The 23957-nt window shown below is 48.1% G+C and overlaps 1 protein-coding gene across 1 annotated transcript in view; it reads right to left on the bottom strand.

The window, feature by feature from the left end:
- ldlrad3 (low density lipoprotein receptor class A domain containing 3) overlaps positions 1–23486 on the bottom strand; it is a 51349-nt gene extending 27863 nt beyond the window's left edge. The window contains 2 exon segments of the mRNA XM_062461986.1: positions 5649–5795; positions 23057–23486. Of these exon segments, the coding sequence (XP_062317970.1) occupies positions 5649–5795; positions 23057–23111 (202 nt within the window). The 5' untranslated portion in view covers positions 23112–23486.
- Between the last annotated feature and the right edge of the window lie 471 nt (positions 23487–23957).

Genomic DNA, 23957 nt, shown 5'->3' with positions numbered 1-23957 from the left:
GTCTTAACCCTTTCTAACCCCGTCACTGTGGAGTTTGAATCACTCACTACAACTGCTTATCAACAGAGAGCAGCAGAGAGTCCGCCGGACGCATCCAGTCTAAGAGCGTCCAGGGCTTCGGACACGTGTCTAAGTCTCTCTCCCTCCTTTCTCCCCCGGTCCCTCCCTCCCTCCCCCCTACTCCCTCCTTCCTCACCCTGTATCCCCCTCCTCCCTCCCCTGTCTCTTCCACCTATCTCCCTCCGTCCTCTCCGCTTGTCTCCCTGCTTCTCTCCCTCCTTCCTCCCCCCTACGCCCACCTCCTTCCCCTTGAGGACCCAGAGCTCAGCACAGGTAGGTTGTGACGGGCATGCATGAGTGAGCGAGTGGAGAGAGACGTCGGCGCTGTGGGAGGAAAGAAAACAGGAAAGCAAAGGAGACAAAGCAAGGATTGAAAGAGAGCGGGAGAGAGAGAGCGAGAGAGGCAAAGCCAAAACGAGAAAGCGAGGGAGAGAGTGGCGCAGGAAGGGGACAACCGAGAGAAGGCGAGCGGAGGAACGGCGGAGGGGAGCGGAGGAACGGAATTCTCTGACCTTGCCGTGTGTTTCTGAAGGAAGGAAAATCAATGCGTAATGGAGTCTGGATGAAAGCAAAGAGGCAGGAGGAGACACAGGCAGTCTGCTAGTACGGCTGCCAGATCAAACTAATCAATCCCCACATTTCAGAGCCCAGACCAGCTCTGCCACTTGTACAATACAATAACCTTCCCCTCCTGGCCCCAGCCTTCAGGGCAGCCATGGATCACTAATGGAGGAACTGCTTACTGCTGACCCAGCAGCCTTGGTTCCTGGTTGGGGATGGGAGGTGGGGGACTTGAGGCTAGACGTTGCAAGCCTGGATGGCTGGGCAGGGGGTACATGAGGATAGATGCTGGAGCCATCGCTGGGGAGGGGAGGGGCACCTAAGGGTAGACGCTGCAGCTGGATCAATTATGCAAACATCACACTCGTAACGAGGCTCTCTCTGACTGTGGCTGAGGGGAGAGGAGGAGAGAGACGTCAACTGCACTGTGGAGGAAAAAAAAGATCTTGTCTCTCCTAATATAAATGTGTTTCACTACTCATCCCTGTGGCCGATATACCCCACTGTCAGAGAGCGAGAGTGAGAGAGAGAAACAGAGAGAGAGAGAGAGAGAGAGAAACAGAGACCCTAATCAATACATCATCCCTTTACTGTGGTATTAATTACGCCAGATCATTGATCAGTCACCCATTAAGCGTCTGGGCAACACCAGACACTGCCCCATTACACATCCCTCAGCTCTCCTCCTGTTCTTCTACCCTCCTCCAGTATCTGTCTGTGCCTCACTTCTCCTCCTCTCCTCTCCTCTCCTCTCTGCCCCCCCCCCCCCCACCCACACACCCACAGTGGCCTAATCTTGGTGTCTCTGCTGAATAAGGGAACGGGAGTTAAAGTAAAATGATAAAACCACTGGACCCTGGTTCCAGGATTACAGGGTCGTTGATCTTAAGTCTACTTTCCCAGCTCTCCCTCTTGCTCTATTTCCCTCTGTCTGTTTTGCTGCCCTCCTTTTCCCCTCGGGCCCACGCTCCAGGCCAGGGCAGAAGGGTTAATCCTCTCTCCACAGGCCAGTAAGCCCAGTCAGACCTTCTGTCCTATCTCCTCCATCAAGATCAGTTTTTTTCTAGACTGTGGGCAAGGCCACCAAAGTTGCCAGATGCCTTTCATGTTAGGAGTTAGTCAGCATTCCATAACCGCTAACATCCCCTCTGACATGCTGACGCGTGCGCGCGCACACACACACATAGAAAAAACCTCAACAATTCCATTGCAATTCCAACGAAGAACACAAACAACAAACATTGTGAAACAGATATTTTCATTTAAGGCTCACTTGGAAAATAACAAATGGTTGGGTTTGCCGAGTAATCCAGTAACCCAAGCAGGAGACAGTACACGTGTAATGGTAACGTGTAATGGTCCAGAATCTCTGTCTCTGTCGTGAAGAGAAGGACTACTTCAAATCAGCACAAGAATTTACATGACCTCCCCTGACCCCTGCAACAGAGAGGAAGCAGACAGTAAACATAGGAGACAAATAAAAGAGAGAGAGGGAGGGAGGGAGGGAGGGAGGGATGGAGGGAGGGAGGAAAAGACATAGAGAAAGATGTAGTATGTTCTTTAAAAAAAAACTAACATGTATTGCTGTTTAAGTTGTATTCTGTGTCTGTATTCACTATTGCATTTGGAAAGTCACGCTATTGAAGGCAGAGAGAAATCTGCACTGTGAGTGAGCAGTGAGAGAATGAGAGTCAAACCCACCTGGTCCTACCTGGTACAGTATACCAGCACACACCTGGTCCTACCTGGTACAGTACACCAGCACACACCTGGTCCTACCTGGTACAGTATACCAGCACACACCTGGTCCTACTTGGTACAGTACACCAGCACACACCTGGTCCTACCTGGTACAGTACACCAGCACACACCTGGTCCTATGTGGTACAGTACACCAGCACACACCTGGTCCTAGCTGCTCCAGAAGTACACAAGCAGAGTAACACAGGGAGGGTAGGACATGCTTTCCTCTTTACTTTATGCTTATCTCTCTGACCCTTTCTTTGTTTCTCTATCTCTCTGAATCTACCTCTGTGTCGGTCTCCATTTCCTCCATTTCCTCCATTTCATCTCTCTCTCTCTCTCTCTCTCTCTCTCTCTCTCTCTCTCTCTCTCTCTCTCTCTCTCTCTCTCTCTCTCTCTCCAACTCCCTCCCCCTCTCTAACTCTCTCTTTCCCTTTCCCCGTCTCTCCTCCCATCTTTCTCTCCTCCCCCCTGGCCTAACTGAACTTTGCAATGGGTTGCCATGGGGACAGGGTAAAGAGCGGTGCCGTCAGAAGGTGCGTGCTTGCCCAAGCTGCCCGCGTCCAGGACAGGACGCTCTATACGGTTCACGACCACGGCGTCTGTGTGCTCAAGGTACATGAAGGCAACTTTCCTGTTTGCCAGACTGTGTGTGCCTCTGTGTGTGCGCGGGCATCCGTCTACAAATGAGTCATTTGCACGTCCAGTTCCGCTACCCCCTCGCTCCGTTCCCCTCGGAGAGACGCTTTCCAAAAACAAATTCTCCTTAATGAGACACCAGGGAGATTTCAATGCATATGACCTTTTCCTGTCAGCTCCTAATGAAAATCCCTATTAGGTTGAGGGACGCCTACACGAGCACAGACCGCCGGCTAAGTAGCCCGCTCTCTCAGATGGATGGACACGCCGGCCATATAGCAGAGCACTCCGAAGGGAGCGACGCGGCCACAGACACGTCCTCTAATGGAAGAGGATGCCATGTAAACAGTTTGTTTAGAGGATGGGACAGGGCTAATACTTCCAGTCCATAGAATACAAACACACACAGGCTGTTACACTCTGTTCAGGCTGTTACATTCTGTTCAGGATGGTGCATTTGGTTTCGGGCTGTTGACATTTGTAGCCGCCTGCTTATTTGCGAGTGGTTCGTTCACCAGGAAGCTCAGAAAAGGCAGGTCCGTTTCGCCTGTTGACAAAATGACGCGAGAGCCTCTGTGAAAACACACACAACTAAAACACACAGAAAAAAAACGTGTTCAGTAAATATTCCTATCATCTCGTTAATCTCAGATAATTAAATAACGCAATGAGGCTAATGTAGGAAATGGCTGTCCAATGCTTGCCGAATCAGGTGTGCCCACCTTTTCTTCAATTTTACATTTAGTCATTTACATTTAGTCATTTGGCTAAATGTAATTGCCATCTTCAATATGGCAGTATTTGGATATTCTTGAAAACGAGACCAAACACCATTGTAAAAATATGAACAGGAGGCAGGTGGCTGAGCGGTTAGGGAATCTGGCACTTCACCCTGCTTGCCTCGGGGGAATGTCCCTGTACTTACTGTAAGTCGCTCTGGATAAGAGCGCCTGCTAAATGACTAAATGTAAATACATGCAGAAAGCCAGACAGACAGACAGAGAGACAGACAAGCAAACTCAGTAACAACCCCTTCCTCTCCTCACACAGAGCAGGAGAGATTTGCCGGGGATTTTGTGGAGCCGCCACTACAGGTACCCGGTGACACATCAGCATCTATTTGAGGATAATAAGGCCAGCTTAGGCCTGTGTGACTCAGGCAAGCGCTCAGACAGCGGTAGACAACAACAAGGCCGGCTGGCAGACAGCCAGAGACCCGGGCTGCACTGACCATCTGTGATGGGCATCCAGTCGCTCAGCATCAGCCACGGCGGCACGACAGTACGTGACAACGTTCCCTCGGCTTCGGCATCAATGCCTCCTGTCATCACAAGAGGACTTGTGTCCTCTCAAGCATCAGTTCAGGTCCACGGAACCCTGCCGGAGAGCTGCGTGTCAGCCTCATCTGCCGTGATCTTGCATGCGCGGCTGATCGCCCTCCTTCGGGGTGGGTGGTGAGGTGAACCGGACCAGGTGCTAACTCGGTTCCAGTCTGGGTCTAGGCCGAGCCACAGTAGGGAGCAGGAGGAGTAGGGAGCTGGATATGACACGCTGAGTCACTCTCTGACGAGACACTGGCCTTTAAAGGAGGCCAAACTAAAGTTCAGTGACATAGGTGAAAGCAACTTGACTGGTGTGTGTGTGTGTGTGTGTGTGAAAGCCCCTCCCATCAAGAGCGTAATGGTAAACAAACCTCTTGAGAGTGTACCGCAAGCCAACAGTCAACAGGGAAGAGTAAGGGGAAAACCCAAGAGAAGTAGAGAGAGAGTGAAGGAGGGAGGGAGGGAGGGAGGGAGGGAGGGAGGGAAAGAAAGAGTGGGGAGACGACAGAGAGAGAGAGAGAGACAGAAAGAAAAAGAGAGAGAGAGAGAGAGAGAGCAGAAGAGAGAGAGGGAAACAAATGCCCTGAGAGGGGAGTTTCCCTTCAAATGGAAGAAGCTCAAAGTGAAGCGTTATCAACATTCCCATCTTCATGTAGAAAGGTGGGAAGCGGAGGGAGAAAAAGAGGGATGGGCAGGACGGAGGTAGAGGAGCAGTACGACTCCAAGAGATCAAAGTCAAGCCAACACTACTAGGATCAGGACAGATACTGGCTAATATTAATGTGGTGTTGCACCAGTGTTATACACGCGCCATTCCTACACACAAGCTTAATCGCTAGTTGCTTTGATGGTATTAACTTTGCCCTGGTGATAAACTGGGGCCCTGGGCCTGGGAGAGGGGGGGGGGGGGGAGGGGAAATGGCATGGAGTGGAGGAGTGAAAGCAGGACAGAACTGCAGCTACAGTACTGTGGAGTTCAGACTGACAGACAGATGGCAGGATATACTGGAGCTACGATTCTGAGACGGCCCTAAATCCTGTTTGATGCTAGACACAGACAGAATAGGATGGATGGATCTCAGCTGGATGGATCTCAGCTAGACTTGAGACAGCAAACAGAATGTAACCATCCATCTGACCCCTGGACATGACTTGAATATGAAGTGGAGAGCAAGAATTTGGAGGAGGAGATCTTAAGGAGGAGACAGTGAGGGTATATGTCTGGGCCTGAATCAAGAGGCACTGGCCACACAGTGTTGCCATTAAACATGCTCCCTGTCTGCTTGTAATGGGCGTGGCTTAGACACAGGATGCTGGACTCACGGCAGCCTTTCTCATCGCTCTTGTCGAAGCAGTCAGGGAGTCCGTCACACTGCCAGCCTCCTGGGATACACTTCCCGTCTCCACACAGGAAGTTGCCCGGGATGTTACACTCAGTGGTGAAGTTGTTGCCTGGGAGAAGCTGGCTCTCTGAGACAGAGGGAGAGAGATTGGGAGAGAGGGGAGGGGAGGTGGAGCGATAGGGAGAGAGAAAGAGAGACAGGGAGGGGTAGAGAGAGAGAGAGAGATAGGGAGAAAGGGAGAAAGGGGGAAGGAGAAACATATTACAATCTCATTCCAAACAGACCTTGGACTGCAGCACCGTATTGCATTGAAGAGATAATAATCTTACAGTCAAAGGGAAAGGCTATTATTATCTGCACATTCTACTGAGAATCTATTAGAAGCAGTAGCTTCCTTTGATATTGCTACCCAGCCAGGGCCATACACAATCAGCCGAGAAGGAGGAATATATATAAATAGGGAGGTCAAACGGTGATAGGTCAAAGCCAGGGTAATATTAAAGGAAGGTAGATAAGAACACACACACACACTCACACACACACACAGTTTATATGCCAAACTACTCACTTTACACATTATATATTCGGCTGAGGTGTGAAGAGACCGAAATAAAAAACAGTAATAAAAAGGCTTTACTGATACACAATAAACAAATCGCACACAGCAGAGGCACAGAGGCTGTAAATGGCCTCCCTGAACACAATTCCTCCCCACAATTTAAGCTTCAATGGCTTTATTCGTAGAACAATTACAGTAAAAAAAAAAACTTTAAAAAAAAAAACCAAAATTGACAAAATTTAAACATTTATCAAATAGAGCAGCAAGTGAAAGCAGACATGGCGTGTTGATGTGGACCAGGAGAAGTGTTAGGGGCTGGAATGCAAAGCATGGCCTGTGGGATGAGGCCTTTGGGATGAGGCCTGTGGGATGAGGCCTGGATGAAACCTGAGGCCTCCTGGTTCCACCACACCAGTCCATCCACCACTGGAACAAGCTAGCATAGCTTCACAGCATATGCAAGCCACCAAATATTCCTCCCCAGAAGCTCGCGAGTGAGACGATCTGCCCAAAATGTCAAGACCTTTATCTCATAATGGTGGTATGGCCGACACTGCAGAGACAGTGAGTGGTTCTGCGACATTGGCTCCCTGTAAAACATGAAGCTAGGGCAGGGTGGTGGAGCGTGAGGGGCCAGGGGAAATGGTGGGCCTGTTCTCTGTCTGACAAACTGAATCTGGGGAGGTTAGAAGGGGCTTGTCAGATGGACGTTTGAAGTGACAGTGCCTTTGTTGATCTATGGGAGGTGCATCAGGGAGAGTGGTGTCAGCAGATGAATTAGCTGGGTGCACAACATAAAGGATGCTCCTGTTTCATCATCATAGAGGAACAGGGGGAGCACCGATCCTTATGTGCATAAATAAATGCTAGCTTCCGCTCAGGCTCTAGACGAGCATTAAATACCCGTACACACATGCATGCAAATATGCACAGACACGCTCGCACACACACACACACACACACACACACACACACACACACACACATGCACACACATGCACGCAAACACACTTTCACACACAAACAAGTACACAGAGAGCTTTTTTTGTTGTTGTTGTTTCCAAACAGCAGCCAGAGCTGGGGGCTACCGCCTTCTTTTCCATTTCCTCACATCACTCCCAGCAGGGCACCCTGCTCCTCCATCCTGGGGAGTGACATCTGAATTCTGAGGTAGCTTCCTCCTCCTCCTCCTTCTCCTCCTCTTCATCCTGTCCTTTTAACCCCTGCAGGCCCAATAAACACTCTCACACTTCCCTCGGCCAAGTCCCAGTAACCTCGCTCTCACTCATCCGAGGGGGAGTGATGCAAGCCTCTCTTTTGTCTCTCGCAATAAAGAGAAGAGGCCGTAAGGGAAGAAGGGACCTCCAGAGCACACTTGCAGAAACATGAAATACACACGCGAGCATGTGCACACACATACACACACTTGTTAAATGTGTACACCCCAGACTGAGACCCATGAGGAGGGATGCACACACACCAACAGAGGAGAGACACTTGCATAAAGGCATGAAAGAGCTGGGCTTCTCTGAGAGGACCACTGGGTTAATTGGGAAGCTGCTCAGGGAGAGAGAGGGAGAGAGAGGGAGAGAGATGGAGAGAGAGAGAGAGAGAGAGAGAGAGAGAGAGAGAGAGAGAGAGAGAGAGAGAGAGAGAGAGAGAGAGAGAGAGAGAGAGAGAGAGAGAGAGAGAGAGAGAGAGAGAGAGAAAAGAGAAAAGAGACCGACACAGGGGCAGAAACAGAGAGACAGAGAAACAAAGAGAGGGCCAGACAGACTCAGAGAGAGAAGCATAAAGGAAAGAGAAACACAGAAAAAAACGAAGATGACCCACGTTGTGGCTTTAAACATCATCCCACATGTTTCATATGATGGTAACAACTATCTCAGTAAAAGCCCCTGCCTGTTCCGTAGATGCCACACCAAATGTTCTGTTATGTCCGTATTGTCAAAATCAACCTGGGTACTGTGTCATTCTACCTTCACCAAAAAAACGTACAATCACATTAGTATACCAATGGAACTGTAATTATCTCCCTGATTGATCCTTATCTACTGATGGCTGAAGAGCTCATTGTATCGTTCCTTCTGAATGTAGCTCTGCCAAGGTGACTGCTCTACACTTTAATTGACTTGGCAAAATGGCAATGAATACATCTATGAAGCGAAACTAATGTATTTTCTCATCCCCCAACCGCTCCCTCCCCTCTCCTCCCCTCCCCTCTCCTCTCCTCTCCTCTCCTCCGCATCCTCATATGTGACGTCACTCGCATCGTCATCCATTACATACCACTCATCCACATCCTCTTCCTCATCCATGACATCACTCTCATCCTCATCTTCATATGTGACATCCCACTGTGCTCGACACTCTCCCACTCTCCTTTAAGCCCTGCACTCTAGTTTCACGCTGCAGCTGAACAAAGCACGAGTTCCATTACCTGGCCAACAGTGTAGAGCTTTTGGAGAATGTGGAAAGTGATGGATCAATACGAAACAGGGTTAAGTTTAGCATCCCTGTTATACACTTAAATTCCCTACATTTTCCAATTACTCACCATTTTTAATGGGCCAGCTGTGTCAGAATGTTGGCTTGCAGAGCTAATTTGTGGTATGTGCATGTACAGTTAGGTCCATAAATATTTGGACATTGACACAATTGTCATCATTTTGGCTCTGTATACCACCACAATGGATTTGAAATGAAACAATCAAGATGTGCTTTAAGTGCAGACTTTCAGCTTTAATTTCAGGGTATTTACATCCAAATCAGGTGAACGGTGTAGGAATTACAACACATTTTATATGTGGCCCCCCCTTTTTAAGGGACCAAAAATAATTGGACAAACTAACATAATCATAAATCTAATTGTCACTTTTAATACTTGGTTGCAAATCCTTTGCAGTCAATGACAGCCTGAAGTCTGGAACCCATAGACATCACCAGACGCTGGGTTTCGTCCCTGGTGATGCTCTGCCAGGCCTCTACTGCAACTGTCTTCAGTTCCTGCTTGTTCTTGGGGCATTTTCCCTTCAGTTTTGTCTTTAGCAAGTGAAATGCATGCTCAATTGGATTTAGGTCAGGTGATTGACTTGGCCATTGCAGAACATTCCACTTCTTTGCCTTAAAAAACTCTTTGGCTGCTTTTGCAGTATGCTTCGGGTCATTGTCCATCTGCACTGTGAAGCGCCGTCCTATGAGTTCTGAAGCATTTGGCTGAATCTGAGCAGATAATATTGCCAGAAACACTTCAGAATTCATCCTACTGCTTTTGTCAGCAGTCACATCATCGATAAATACAAGGGAACCAGTTCCATTGGCAGCCATACATGCCCACGCCATAACACTACCTCCACCATGCTTCACTGATGAGGTGGTATGCTTTGGACCATGAGCAGTTCCTTCCCTTCTCCATACTCTTCTCTTCCCATCATTCTGGTACAAGTTGATCTTGGTCTCATCTGTCCATAGGATGTTGTTCCAGAACTGTACAGGCTCTTTTAGATGTTTTTTGGCAAACTCTAATCTGGTCTTCCTGTTTTTGAGACTCACCAATGGTTTACATCTTGTGGTGAACCCTCTGTATTTACTCTGGTGAAGTCTTCTCTTCATTTTTGACTTTGACACAGATACGCCTACCTCCTGGAGAGTGTTCTTGATCTGGCCAACTGTTGTGAAGGGGTTTTTCTTCACCAGGGAAAGAATTCTTCTGTCATCCACCACAGTTGTTTTCCGTGGTCTTCCGGGTCTTTTGGTGTTGCTGAGCTCACCAGTGCGTTCTTTCTTTTTAAGAATGTACCAAACAGTTGATTTGGCCACACCTAATGTTTTTGCTATCTCTCTGATAGGTTTGTATTGATTTTTCAGCCTAACGATGGCTTGCTTCACTGATGGTGACAGCTCTTTGGACTTCATATTGAGAGTTGACAGCAACAGATTCCAAACACAAATACCATACTTGAAATGAACTCTAGACCTTTTATCTGCTCCTTGTCAATGAAATAACGAACTCCCATGAGGGAATAACATACACCTGGCCATGGAACAGCTGAGCAGCCAATTGTCCAATTACTTTTGGTTCAATTCCTACACCGTTCACCTGATTTGGATGTAAATACCCTGAACTTAAAGCTGAAAGTCTGCACTTAAAGCACATATTGATTGTTTCATTTCAAATCCATTGTGGTGGTATACAGAGCCAAAATGATGAAAATTGTGTCAATGTCCAAATATTTATGGACCTAACTGTAGATGTGTGTGTGTGTGTGTGTGTGTGTGTATGTGTGCGTGTGTGTGTGACGGTGCAGACCCCAAAAAAGGGGGGGGTTCTCATTCTCGTGCTCAGACGCAGTGGAGCGTCCAGTATAAATGAGCAGAGCCGCGGGGGGAAAGCTCCGGATCAATTAAAAGAGACGGCCGACAGACAGAAACAGAGGGAGGTGGAGGAAAAGAGGGAAAGGGGGGGAGGGGGAGCGAACGAGTGAGAGGTGAGCTGGAGAGGGGGAGTGAGAGGAAAAAAAGGGGGAGTGAGAGACAGAGCGAGCGAGCCCGTGCGCGTTCAGTCGCCTAGTCCCTTTGAAATCCCATATTTTTGCCGCAGGCTGGGATTAAGTGTGTTAGCATCCAGCAGACCGTTCCCGGGCCAGGACCGAGCAGGACAGAGAGGAGACATGGAGATAGGGAGGACGGAAGAGGGAAAGGGTGATCCAATTCAAAAAGAGGGGGCGATAGGGCCGAGGACCTTAGAGAGAGAGTGAGATGCGTCGGGGGAGGAAAGAGAGACGGCGAGAGAGAGGAATGGGAGAGGGATGAGAGGAGCGAGAGAGGAGAGGGACGAGAGGAGACATACCAGGATCAGAGGAGGCGGGTGTGTGTCAGTCTTGCTGTGACGTGACCTTGTTCTCCAGCACTATAGGACTGAGAGAACTAACTTTAGGTAGGAAGCTTACGTCATCACACACATACAAACACACACACATGCCCACACACACACACACGGCACAGACAAAGGAAAGTGACAACCCACAAACACACACACAGCACAGTGGGTATTAGGCAGCTTGCTCCATATGGGTTTGGACTCTAAAAGGAGACTTTGTTGACAGAATAGCATGGGGTCCACTGGCTTCTACAATCCCAACTCTGCTTGTATTCCTGTACATTACGAGTCAATCACACACATGGAAACAAACCAGCAACCACACACACACACACACACAACAGATGAGGAGATACACGTCTACGAGGACACTCATGTCAAGCAGACAGTGCTGTGGTCTTTACTTGTCGTGGTGTGTGGATCTTCACTCTCCTTATCGTCTATCTGGGTCTGCTGATCCATTCCATGTTATCCTCTGCCAGGGGGAGGTCTTGATTTCCATGCACTAAGTGCTTTCAAGCATTAGCCAGCATTCAGGGCACAATCAACAAGCCAAGACAGAGACATACATAAAGTAGGAAGTGCACATTCATTGGCATCTCCTGTCAGGTGTCTCTCTAAATGAGAGGATGGAGTCCCACAGTCAGAAGATTGAAACCAGACTGGAGATTGTTCAGCCTGAATTATGAATCACAAAAGCTACATGTTTGGCTATGCAAAATATACAATGAGCAAACATACCTGATAAAACAGAGAGAGAAGGGATGGGAGAGGGAGGGGATAAAGAGAGCAGAGAGATGGAGAGGGGGGTGGGGTGGGGGAGGGAGGGAGCAAGGGATGGAGGGAGGGAGGAAGAGAGGAGAGAAGAGAGAGCGTCTTCATGACCTTGAAGGTGATGGACAAGGTGATGATGTGTTGTAGACCAGGGGATCTTCTTTCAAGGGCACTCAGAGGATGGATTAGGATTGTGAGTGGAGACACACACACACACACACACACACACACAAACACACCCACACACACACACAAACACACACACACATAACCTACTTTACTAAGTTCCCTCACATCTATCAACTCCAGAATATAACCCCTGGATAACCCTGCTTCCAACACTATCCTTCTGTCTCCTCTTCTCCCACCTGCTCTCTCTGTCTCTGTCTCTCTCTCTCTCTCTCTCTCTCTCTCTCTCTCTCTCTCTCTCTCTCTCTCTCTCTCTCTCTCTCTCTCTCTCTCTCTCTCTCTCTCTCTCTCTCTCCCCTTCTCTTCTGATCCTCTCTCCATTTTCTTCTCTTTGACTCTCTCTCTCTTTCCTCCTCTTTCCCCTCCTCCTCCTCTCTCCCTATTTCCTCCATCCTCTATGCCCACTCACCAGGTTCAGACACTGAAGACATCTTTTCCCTTCCTTTGCTGAAGAAGTGCAACTGATCATGCAGGCCAGCCATACAACTATTAGGCTGAGAGCAATTACATTGTCCCCTAAAGTACAGCACAGAGCAGTTTCTGCTAAGGATCATATTAGCTGAGATGATGCTTAGGGGTGCTTTTCTAATATGGAATCGCTCCTCAGTCTTTCTTTTAATGTCTAGCATGGCCCTGACGCAAGACTTGTGGAGGCTTGCATGCGTGACTTCACAGACTAAATTAAAAGCAAATTATCTGTGACTTTCGCAATTTTGTTTTGCTCTACATGATACATGAACACATAAAAACACATGGCTGTGCACATACACACACAAGATACGTTTCCAACACTTGATGTTTTCGCTCGTTACTGTAACGTATTCCTTGAACGTTCGGTGTCAAGCAGGCCACGCGACGACTATCTCTGGATCAAGCTGAACGCTGACTGGCCAAATGAGTATGGCCTGAGTTTAGAGGACCAAATTAATGCACCGTCAGGCTGGGATCACGGAGCAGGGTCTAAACCCACACTCACTTTGTTCTGAGTAAATACAGTTACCTCTCCACTGGTTGATACAGGAAACTACAGCACAGGCTCTTTGCAGAAACGGGCCAATGACATGACAAGATAGCATAATGTGTTAGCATAATAGGCTAGCATGCACTGTTTCGAGTACCTGTGGTCTTTCTGAAAGACTGAAAAACTTCTTGAGGAGTAGAGGGTTTCTCCTGAAAACTAAGCCCAATGTCTACCTAATCCTCTGAGAGATGGCAGGGGAATTGCAGAAGTGCCGTGGCTTTATAATATCACCTTGGGATTACTTTCACAAAGAGAGGACAGGATGAGGAGGGGAGGAGAGGCCTTGAATTCCTACTGTCATTGAGCCATCTACTCCCCAGGAAGACTGCTGTATAGGGAGCATGCAGGCACGCACACACACACTGCTCCCCCAGACAAAATAAGCACTTAATACTTCTGAGTCTGTACATTAGTTCCTGGGGGAGGAAGGCTGTGCTGTCAAACAAACTGGCCCATTAATTCTTCCAGCCCCAACCCCCCCATCCCACACCACCCTTCCCTCCACCTCGCCCCTCATCAGTCGCCCGCTCCCGCCAACGAAATGTCACGCCTCCCCAGCGACTGCCTCATCACATAGCAACCCATCCCTGGTCCACAGCGTGCCAGCCCTCAATCACGCAGCTTCACCATGGCGATGCGTCTCACGTAGGGCAGGCGGGCACTTTGTCTGGCGCCATCGGACAGTGAGGGATGAGGGGGGAGGAGGAGGGGGGAGGAGGAGGCACAGGCCTGGGCTGGCGGCTGTAACCTGAGATGACACTGAGGCTGTCTGTCTCTCGAATGACCCGACGTCACTGAAGACTGACTGACTGTCTGTGGCAGGACTTCACCTGACCTGACTTAAACTGTCTGTGTGTCTGACAGGGCTGAACTGACATGACTGTCTGTGACAGGACACTTAGATCTCAAGATGCCGGCTATCTGGTGGTTCCCAAAATTAAGAAAAAAACAGCTGGAGGTAGGGCGTTCTCATATAGAGCGCCTCTTCTCTGGAATAAACTACCCGTCTCAATTAGGGAGTCTGATACTGTTTCGACGTTTAAAATTAGGTTAAAAACGTTATTGTTTAGTCAATTCTACGACTGTTAAAGGTAAGTATGTTACTAGTTGGAGGCAACGGGGGACGGGTTGTTTCCATCCTTATTCTTTAAGTATAACTTATTTTAGAGTTCTCTTCCCCTGGAACAGATTTCATGTTCCAAATGAGGGGGGCTGTCGCTGTCTTGGTGTGTGGGGTTGCATCAAATTCCCCTTTTTTGCTCTGTTAAATTGCTGCACCAGTCCACACTTGACCGGTGGGGATCTCATTCTATTATGACTGTAACTGTTAGCTGCTCCTGGCATTCTCTAATCCCTGCTCTCCTCTCTCTGGACCTGGTCGCGAGTCTCCCGGTCCTGTCCTACATCTATAAAGTTGAATAATGGATTTTGGTGTTTTATAACCCATCGACACTGTATGACTATGTTTAGCCTGTGTTCTGCTCCTCTCTCCCACCAACCGTCTCTGGAGGAGGGGATCCCTCTCTGAATTGCTCCTCCCAAGGTTTCTTCCATTTTTTTTTTCTCCTGTTGAGAGTTTTTTGGGAGTTTTTCCTTGTCTTCCTTGAGGGTTTAGGTTGGTTGAGGGGCAGTTCTATGGGCATATGTGAAGCCCTCTGTGACATGCTTGCGTGTAAAAAGGGCTATACAAATACATTTGATTTGATTTGACCGGGCTTCACCTGACCTGGCCAGACTAAATCTGTTTGTCTGTCTGTCAGTGTTCCTGTCTCTCTGACCAGACAGCTCCAGGGTCTAAGCAGTGGGATCAATGGAGGAGTCATGGCTACCATCAAAATAAATACCACATACCACAATTTATTAACTCTTAAACCGAATATCCATCTGACATTTAAATGTCCCATATTTTATCGCAGTACAGCGTACGCAGGATAAATACATATTCATCTTCATCCAAACTATTCTTCCACACCTGGGTTCTTTGTCCAGTGTCGTGGAGAAGGACATATAAAATAAGTAGAGGGATAGAGGGCATGAAAAGGAGTTATATATTCACTGGAAAGGAGCTCTGTTTTGTCAAATGTCCTCCAGGGGACAGGGGGATGAAAGCGAGGGAGGTGGAGAGGAGAGAACAAAAAAGGGACACGCCACCTGCTCTCCTCCTCCCGTTCTCCCTGTCGCGCTCGCTGGCTAATGAGCTCCTAATTGTGTCGCCGGGCCACAGTGTCATCATGGAAGATAAACCCAGGTGCAAACGATCTGAGTCCCTACCAGAGGATCGAGAGAGAGAGAGAGAGAGAGAGAGAGAGAGAGAGAGAGAGAGAGAGAGATAGATAGATAGAGAAAAAGAGAGAGAGAGAGAGAGAGAGAGAGAGAGAGAGAGAGAGAGAGAGAGAGAGAGAGAGAGAGAGAGAGAGAGAAAGAGAGGCAAAGATGGAGAGAGAAAAAAGCGAGAGAGGGTGAAAAGGGAGGGAGAGAGGGTGATAGAAAGAGTCTTTGATGTGTTTCATTGGAATGTAGATGAGGGAAAGGTACAAGTGGATCAGGTTCTCTTTATTTTTTCGTCTCTCTCTTCCTCTCTCTCTCTCTCTCTCTCTCAACTCAATTATTTTGTGAAGACTAAGACAATTTAACCACAAATGGAAGAAAAAAACACATTTTGTAAAATAATAACTCTTCTCTTCTGCCAGTCAACTTTTTTACTAAGTGTGGTAGAGGTCAAATGCATTCAAAGTGAGAGACTGAGAAAAGGTGAGGGAGATTTAAGGGAGACATATACAATCACGGGAATTTGAACACACACACGCTACACACATGCACGTACACACACACACACACCTACATTTGTCTGAAACCTGAAAACATCCATTGCCAATGATGTGTTAAAGACTACAAACTGAAAAGAAACAGAATAAGGCTCTGCCTAGGCTGTATCCAGCTAGCCTGCCTCTGTTTAACGTGCCTGAGGTTTACCTGACTCTGTACAGCCTGCCTCCAATTAGCCTGGTGCTATTTAGCCTGCCTCATCTTAGTCTCCAGTTTACATGCTTAAACTCTGTACATCTAAACTGCATTTAGCCTACCTCAGATTAGCATACCTCAGTTTACCATTCCTCTGTTTCGCCTGCCTCCATTTAGCCTACCTCTGTTTAGCCTGCGGGCCACATCTCCATGTAGTAAACAGTGGAAGGCGAGCTATGTGCTGGAGGTATCCCAGGTATAGCGGCGCATACAGCCGGGCCAGTGGACTCATTTCTCTTCACAGCCGCTGCAGCACCCCAGCGCCCTGTGTGGTGATGAAGCAGAGGACTGACAGAGATACACGACTCCACCAGCCCAGCCCAGCACCTGCCCAAATGAAAACAAATGGACCAATCCAAAAACTGCTGCTTAGAAGCAGTTTAAGAACGTGTTATTTTACATATTTCATCTCTTAGTTTGTTTGTTTATTGGTGGGTTTGTTTGTATTCTTTGTTTGTTGGTGTGACTTGGAGGATTTGATTCAAAAAGCCCTACAGTTCTATTCTGGTTTAGTGGCTACCGAGGTCAGTCAAGGGGAATCCATCCAACCTCCATCATAATCAGCACTTTAGATGATCTGTCACTGAACCCTGACAGACCCGCAGTCAATAGAAACCACACAAGTGGGGCATGAGACCTACAGCTACTGAAAGTTTTAGTCCAGCAGTCAAAAATCGTTTTCTAACCCTTCATGTTACTGGAGACATTAGGTTACAAGAGAAAGAAAGAGAGGTGGGTCGGGGGGAAGGGAGGAGAAGAGAGAAGGGGAAATGAGAGGAGGGCCTGGAGGGCTAGTTTGACACCTCGTCCGGAGTATAAGGAGAGAGTCAGAAGTCCTGTCTAGGTTCTCATTAGAGGCGGCTTCAGAGAGACTGACTCCATTACCATCTCTGACACAGCAGTTCCAGCTACACTAATAACTCAGTAATGACCCTGGTCTAGCTTCTTCCTGCTCTCTGCCTGTCTTCCCAACCCTGCAAACCTACAGTACCCACCTCCACATACCAGCTACCCTACCTCCACATACCAGCTACCCACCTCCACCTCCACACCAGCTACCCACCTCCACACACCAGCTACCCACCTCCACACACCAGCTACCCACCTCCACCTCCACACCAGCTACCCACCTCCACACACCAGCTACCCACCTCCACCTCCACATACCAGCTACCCACCTCCACACCAGCTACCCACCTCCACATACCAGCTACCCACCTCCACACACCAGCTACCCACCTCCACCTCCACACCAGCTACCCACCTCCACACACCAGCTACCCACCTCCACCTCCACATACCAGCTACCCACCTCCACACCAGCTACCCACCTCCACATACCAGCTACCCTACCTCCACCTCCATACCAGCTACCCACCTACACACACAAGCTACTCACCTCTACCTCCACACACAAGCTACACACCTCCACCTCCACACACAAGCTACACACCTCCACCTCCGTATACCAGCTACCCTACCTCCACCTTTCACCCACCCTCTATACCAGCCTCCCCACCCCCTGCCTCCCTCTCTGCCTCCCCAGCCCTACAGCTCCCTCCCTGGCTGAAAAACCCCAAGTAGAGCATGGATCCAAGCTCTGACAGATGCAATGGTACGGCGGCCTGGGGCCGGTAGGATAGTGAGCCAGGGAAACAGCATTAAAGTCATTAACATGGGTTTAGAATGGGACTGAGGCTGCTGAGGCGGGGGTGGGTAGACAGCGGGCAGGATCAGGGTGTTGGTTCCGGGGGGAGATGAGCTCCCTCGTATCCCCTGGTCCTCCTCCAGGAGAGGATTACACATTATACACACACCCCAGCTGTGACCAAGGCTCTGCCAGGATGCACGGAACAAGTTTGTGTGTGTGTGTGGTGTGTGTGTGTGTGTATGTAGGTGTATGTGTGTGTGTGCGCAAAAGACAGAAAGAGAAAGAGAAGAGAGAGTAAAAAAAAGAGAAAGTGAAATGGAGAGTGTGAGTGTGTGTGTGCCCTCTCTCCCAGGCCAGACACAGCAATATTAACCTTCAAAACACATTCCATCATGCATTCCACAGTGGGGAAACCCAGGGTAGTGGCTGGGGCGGATCGTCAGGTGCACAACGATACAAATTCAATTTTCGATATCATGGGGTCGCCAGCCAAGGCAGAGACATTAATTGTGACAAAGAAGCAATTATTTCCAGTCAGCCAAATTGAGATTGATCTTATTTGTTCGTTCATGCACTTGTCTAAGAGAGTACCATCGAGTGCGTAATGGCTCCTGCGTTCTGAGACTCATCTGTAATTGGAGCTTGGCCCGGGAGGTTGCTAAATCAAACGTGGCGTGCCCATGCGCGCACGCAGGAAATAAAAAGGTGAGCAAAATTCCACAGGCAGCATCTGCTGAATGTCAATGTGATCTGAGAGGAAGGGAATATCACACCTCTTACTTGCTCTCTCTCTCTCTCTCTCTCTCTCTCTCTCTCTCTCTCTCTCTCTTTCTGTCTCTCTCTTTTTCTGCCTCTCTCTCTCCTTCCTCTTTTCCCCAGAAGGAGGTGGGGCTGATATCAGTGTTACTGATGTTTCAGCTGGTCTCTTCACTCAGCTTGTCACTACTCTGCTGGGCTGGTCAGTCAGTCACAACACATAGGACCAGCTTCTCTCTATTCCCCCCTCTCTCCCCTCCATGGAGAAACCAGAGATCTAATATCCATCCAATAACAGTAGATCAGAGAATGTCATGGTTACACACAAGTTGAATCCAGGCCTGTAAGCCTTTTAAAAGTATTATAAACTGAATTTTAGATTCCTGAACATTTTGATTCATAAAATCTGCATATATAGATACCTACACACAATTTGAAACTCAAGTAGTAAGCAAACTTTTGTAATCAAGAAGTCTTTTGTGTGATTGCAATCAGGGACCTGGGCTGTGCCAGGTGGACTTTGCAGCTTTGCAGTGATTGCCTAGACAGTGATTTAGTCATATGAACGGTATGCACTGGGACTCAGCTGAGCTGGGTGCAGCTCTACTATTCATAGGCGTTTAACAACTAGAGCAGTTGGTAAACAAGCCATTATGCCTCTGCCAATTGTGCGTCAATACGGAGGTTCAGTGTAGCACAAACACAATTAGTGTCAGCAGTCCGCTGGCTATAGCAATCGCTGTCACACTGAAAGACAGTTTCACAACATTAATACACAATTGGCAGCAAGCAACATGTAGCTGAAATGCTAGCAAACATCGTACATTGATCAAATTTGAAGCAGTCGATCAAGTCTCTCTCCCTTCTCTCCCCTCCCCCTTCCCTTCTTCTCACTTCACCCCTCCCCGTTCTTTCCCCTCCCCTCTCCTCTTCTCATCTCTCCTCACCTCCCCTCCATTCCTCTCCCTCCCCCTCTGTGAAGAAAGGCGGTCTCGCTGACCTCTGAGGTTTGGTGTTTGTGTAGACGGTCAGAGGGATTCCAAGATTGTGGTTTAAAATAGCTCCCATGTCACACTCCAAGACACAGCACCCTACCTGTTGCATGGCAGAGACCAAGCAGCACCCAGGCCCAATCAGGCCGTGATATCATCTGCGTAGCAGAATCATGAACAGCAGAGAGAGAGAGAGAGAGTGAGAGAATTACGAAATAGAAATGAAAGGGAAAGATAAAGAGAGAGAGAGATAGAGACAGAGGGAGAGAAAGAAGGGGGAAGGGGGGAGGGATGTAGGATAAGAGGAGGTAATGGGGTGCGTGAACAGCAAACAGCATTATCTGAGTCATGACTGGTTCTCAGTGGGTGAGGTGACAAGTCCCCCACCATCCCCCCCCCACCCAAAACCTCCTTGTTACCAAGGCTATGTAAGGCTAACAGCTGTCGGCAGGAGACCATGAGCAGTAACATGAAAGATAGAAATGCCCTACCCCAACAACACACTCAGCTATGTCATCTCACCTTTAAATATGGCTTCCATCCGAATAAGTAAAGGGCTAAGCCCACAGTTGGGCCTCTGCAGCTTAAGTGTGTGTGTGTCTTGTGTGCATGTGTGTGAACATCAAACATAGATAAACAAGCCCTTTCGCAGAGCACCGGGTTTGATCGTGGCAACTGGGAAGCAGACAGGATCAATGGTCAAAGCACAGAAAAGGCTTTCACGGCTCAGCAAAGCAGGGTGGCTCAATCCATTAGCAATTTATAAAGAGTTCTTGGACTATTTCTTAACCTTGTGTTCCATGGCATCTTCAGTCCAATGAAAAATAGACCAACATAAAGCAGCATAAGTTACAGATCCCAGAGCTGCAGGTCAGGTGAAAGCTGCCCCTGAATTCAAAACAAAGAATCCCATGAACTATAGTATTCATCCTCTATGGATGGATGCTACATTACAAACATTGCATGGTAAAACACAGGAAGCAATTGTGCCAATAATGCATCCGAGTCCCTTGCTAAATGAAAAGCAGCATTATGTAGCCTCTCCCCTCTCGCCTCAGTCTGGCGTAGCTGTGTCTAACCACATGGGAGGGCCGGGGAAGCAGAGAGAACGTGACTCCGGTCATGTGGCTTTGTTGAACAACTCAGGGGACTGGAGCCGTCTCTTACCAACAACAAGGTCCTCCTAATCCGAGCGGCGCGATGTGCTACGCTGGCAACCGGCGCAGCAGCCTGAGTGGAGGCACACTCGCTGATCCTCTCACGCTATCTGAACCGACGCCGCAGACAGGCATGGCGTCAGTTAGACTTGTGCGGTTTGTTTACAAACACATGCGCGCATGCGCACGCACATTCATTTGCACATACCTACACACACAGACACACACACACACACAGACACACACTCAGACACAAACACATACCACACTACGTGGACACAACCCAATCCCTTCTTAGCCATAAAAAGAATCCTCGACCCGCCTCCTCCAAGCATAAACAAAGCACATTGCTCATCGACTGTCCAGGTGACTAAACAATACCAGGCATCATGACCGTGGGTACTGGGTACAAGTAAAAATCTCCAGCCACCTGTCCCCTTTGGAGCCTGGCAGAACCAGGAGTATAATAGAACACATTAATCTTGATTGTGGAGATACTGGAGCATGGAGAATGGCCATGGCTGTTTGTTAAACACACCAGTACTACGAAAGATACCAACCCATTGCTTTTAATACAAAAGCAATCTGTTAGACTGTTACAGTGGGTCATATCGCAGGTGGTGTCATCCCAAGTTGAGGATGTGATAACGGGTCAATGTGGCAACAGCATATGCTCAGGATGTCATGTGGACAGAAGATAAGCCATGGGTGTAATCATGAATTCAGCCAAGAGGCTGGGCCAGCTAGTATGATCTCTTTCTCTGCTATATTACTTTACTTCAATAGGGTTTTTTTTTTAAACGTTGAGAAAAAGTAGTAAAAAGGGTTGGGGCAAACTAGTTAAATGTTTGAATACACACTCAATGACACACTAATCTCTGTCGCTCTCTCTCTCTCACACACACACACACACACACACACACACATAAATCAAACTGAAGTTAGTCCAACTAATACCCCAGCCAGTTCTGTTGTGATGGATAGGGTTCATTATAGTAGGAATACTTTACTACCCAACCAAGCAGAAGGAACACAGAGGTGCCAGAGAGAGCCTAGCCACAGTGACTAGGGTCTGTTTAATGGTCTCTACAGACAGAGACAGACCTAACTGAAAGGACCGGCCACCATTAAAAAAAAGGACAGATTTAGTATGTGCACAAGTTCAACATGCTCGTTTTTTGACTTTGTTCTTCATATTTCGCCAGCTGTGTGTGATCTGGGGCCCTGGCTGTGAGGGCTGGACTGTGTTTGGTGTTAGGCCTCACTAACCCTGGATGGCCAGACCAAAGGCACAGAGCTGGGGCAGCATCTGAGAGGCCTACCTAACATTTCAGCTCTACAATAAATTGCACTCAGGTGCATTGGTGCAATGGCGAGCTTATCCACTCTGGTGAAGTTATTATGTACGGTGGCAATTCATTGTGCAATAACTAACTCGAAACTGATGTGGCACACTGTCAGTTCTGCATGCAAAGTGGAATGAAGTACATGGCTACGAGGCTTGAGTTTGTTTAAAACGAACAACTAGTTTCAGAATTTTTCAGCAACATGCATGAGCCTAATAAGCTACAAGTTGTAGCCTACTCATGATTATTACTTTTAATGCATGGTGGACAATAAGAGCGTATACTCCATTGTTTGCTCCAGTTCTAGTATATAAAACTACAACTAAATGCAATTTAAAAACTTTTGTTCAAACGTCAAGATGGTCCAGCTGCATCGGATTTATCTTGGGCCAATAAAACTATAGTCACACACTCCTGCCACTTTCTACCCAACCATGGGTGCGTAGCATATAGCTTAGCCCATGACCAGCTGCCTAGACAGTGAGATATGAGGTGACTCCATGCCCCTTAACTGGGCCGCAGCTGCTATAGCGGGGCAGGGGGGACAGATTGACTTGTCAACGAAGTCCTGTCAACAACCCGTAGTCATAACTAGTCTCATACCTCTCCCTCCGCGTCGCATCTGATTTCGCTTACTACTAGACTGCAACCCAAATAATATATCTTAGGTTGCTGTGTTGAATTAATACTGTCAAACCATTAGAAAAGAACAAAATATGCGACAGCGAAAAGAAAACATTTACTTCTACAGTTATGCATTTACTGGGTTTTCCGAGAGCAAAACAACCGCACGTTGATAAACTCAATCGACTTAAGCGCAGACTTTACCCCGACACAAAGATCAACAAAGTTTGCGAAGGATAGGCATCGTTTACAGCTGCATATTTTAGGCTACAAAAGTATTTAATTGCATGGCGCTACATCAAAACGGTTACATTTGTGTCTAAGTAGCCAGCGAATTGTTTCCCTCCATCTTAGCGACGGCGGCTATTCCGTTAGAAGAGGCAAAACAGACCGCAGTATTCCATAGTTTTTAAACTTACCAACAGAGGTACAGCCCGAGCCCGAACCAACCAAGAGGTACCAGATCCACATCATACAATCTGTATTCGGCCTGCCCTGATCCGCCTGCAGCGGACCAACAATCGGGGCAAGAGAAAACTTCGATAAACTCCAATCCACAGTTTGTTTTCACTCAGTTTTTTTTCTTCACCGGGCTAAGTCATGAAATAAGTGTAGAGAGGTGGATTCTCGTTGGGACAGTGGCCCGGATTCAGGACAGGGAAGGGGGAGGAGGAGACAGGCGATGGAAGGGGCTTCGGGGTGGTGGCATGGGAGTACGAGGGGGATCGGGTTAGCGCTGGGAGAGGCGGAGACTTCTGGCTGCTACAGTTGACTACCGGTCGGCAGAGAGTGCATGTGCCTGTCAGGCTCTCAAAGGAACTCTCATATCTACCGTGATGTAAGAAGTTATTTTAACTTCTAAGTGATTGACACAACAGTTTATTGACCCAGATCTTTCCTGTTGAGAATTCCCGAATAATGTTTTCTTCAAGTTGTAATAAAAGTCAGTGGCCCATATATTCGTTTTAATATAGCAAGAAAGTAGATTTGCCTTGTACTTGTACTGTAATGCAAAGTTCTCACCCTCTTTCTCTTTCTCTATCACTCCCTCCACGCCCACAGCAAATTCAGCAACATGGCCGGTGAAAGTCAACACATAGCAGGGGGGAGCAGATTGAAGCAAAGCATTCACCTGGAAAGACCTCTGCTCTCTATCGCTGAACACAGCTGTGCTCCGATAGACGGCCCCAGTCTTAACAAAAGCCTGCGTTTGATAACGCTCTGACCTGCAGGCATACGGTGTGAATGAGACACGCTATCAGACACATCCAGCCAAGAGAATATTCATCAAGCTCTTCTTATCAAGCCCCTGGCACATAC

This window comes from Osmerus eperlanus, chromosome 5 (assembly GCF_963692335.1).
Source record: "Osmerus eperlanus chromosome 5, fOsmEpe2.1, whole genome shotgun sequence".
NCBI classification, from domain to species: Eukaryota; Metazoa; Chordata; class Actinopteri; order Osmeriformes; family Osmeridae; genus Osmerus; species Osmerus eperlanus.
This window is presented reverse-complemented; position numbering and strand designations above follow the sequence as displayed.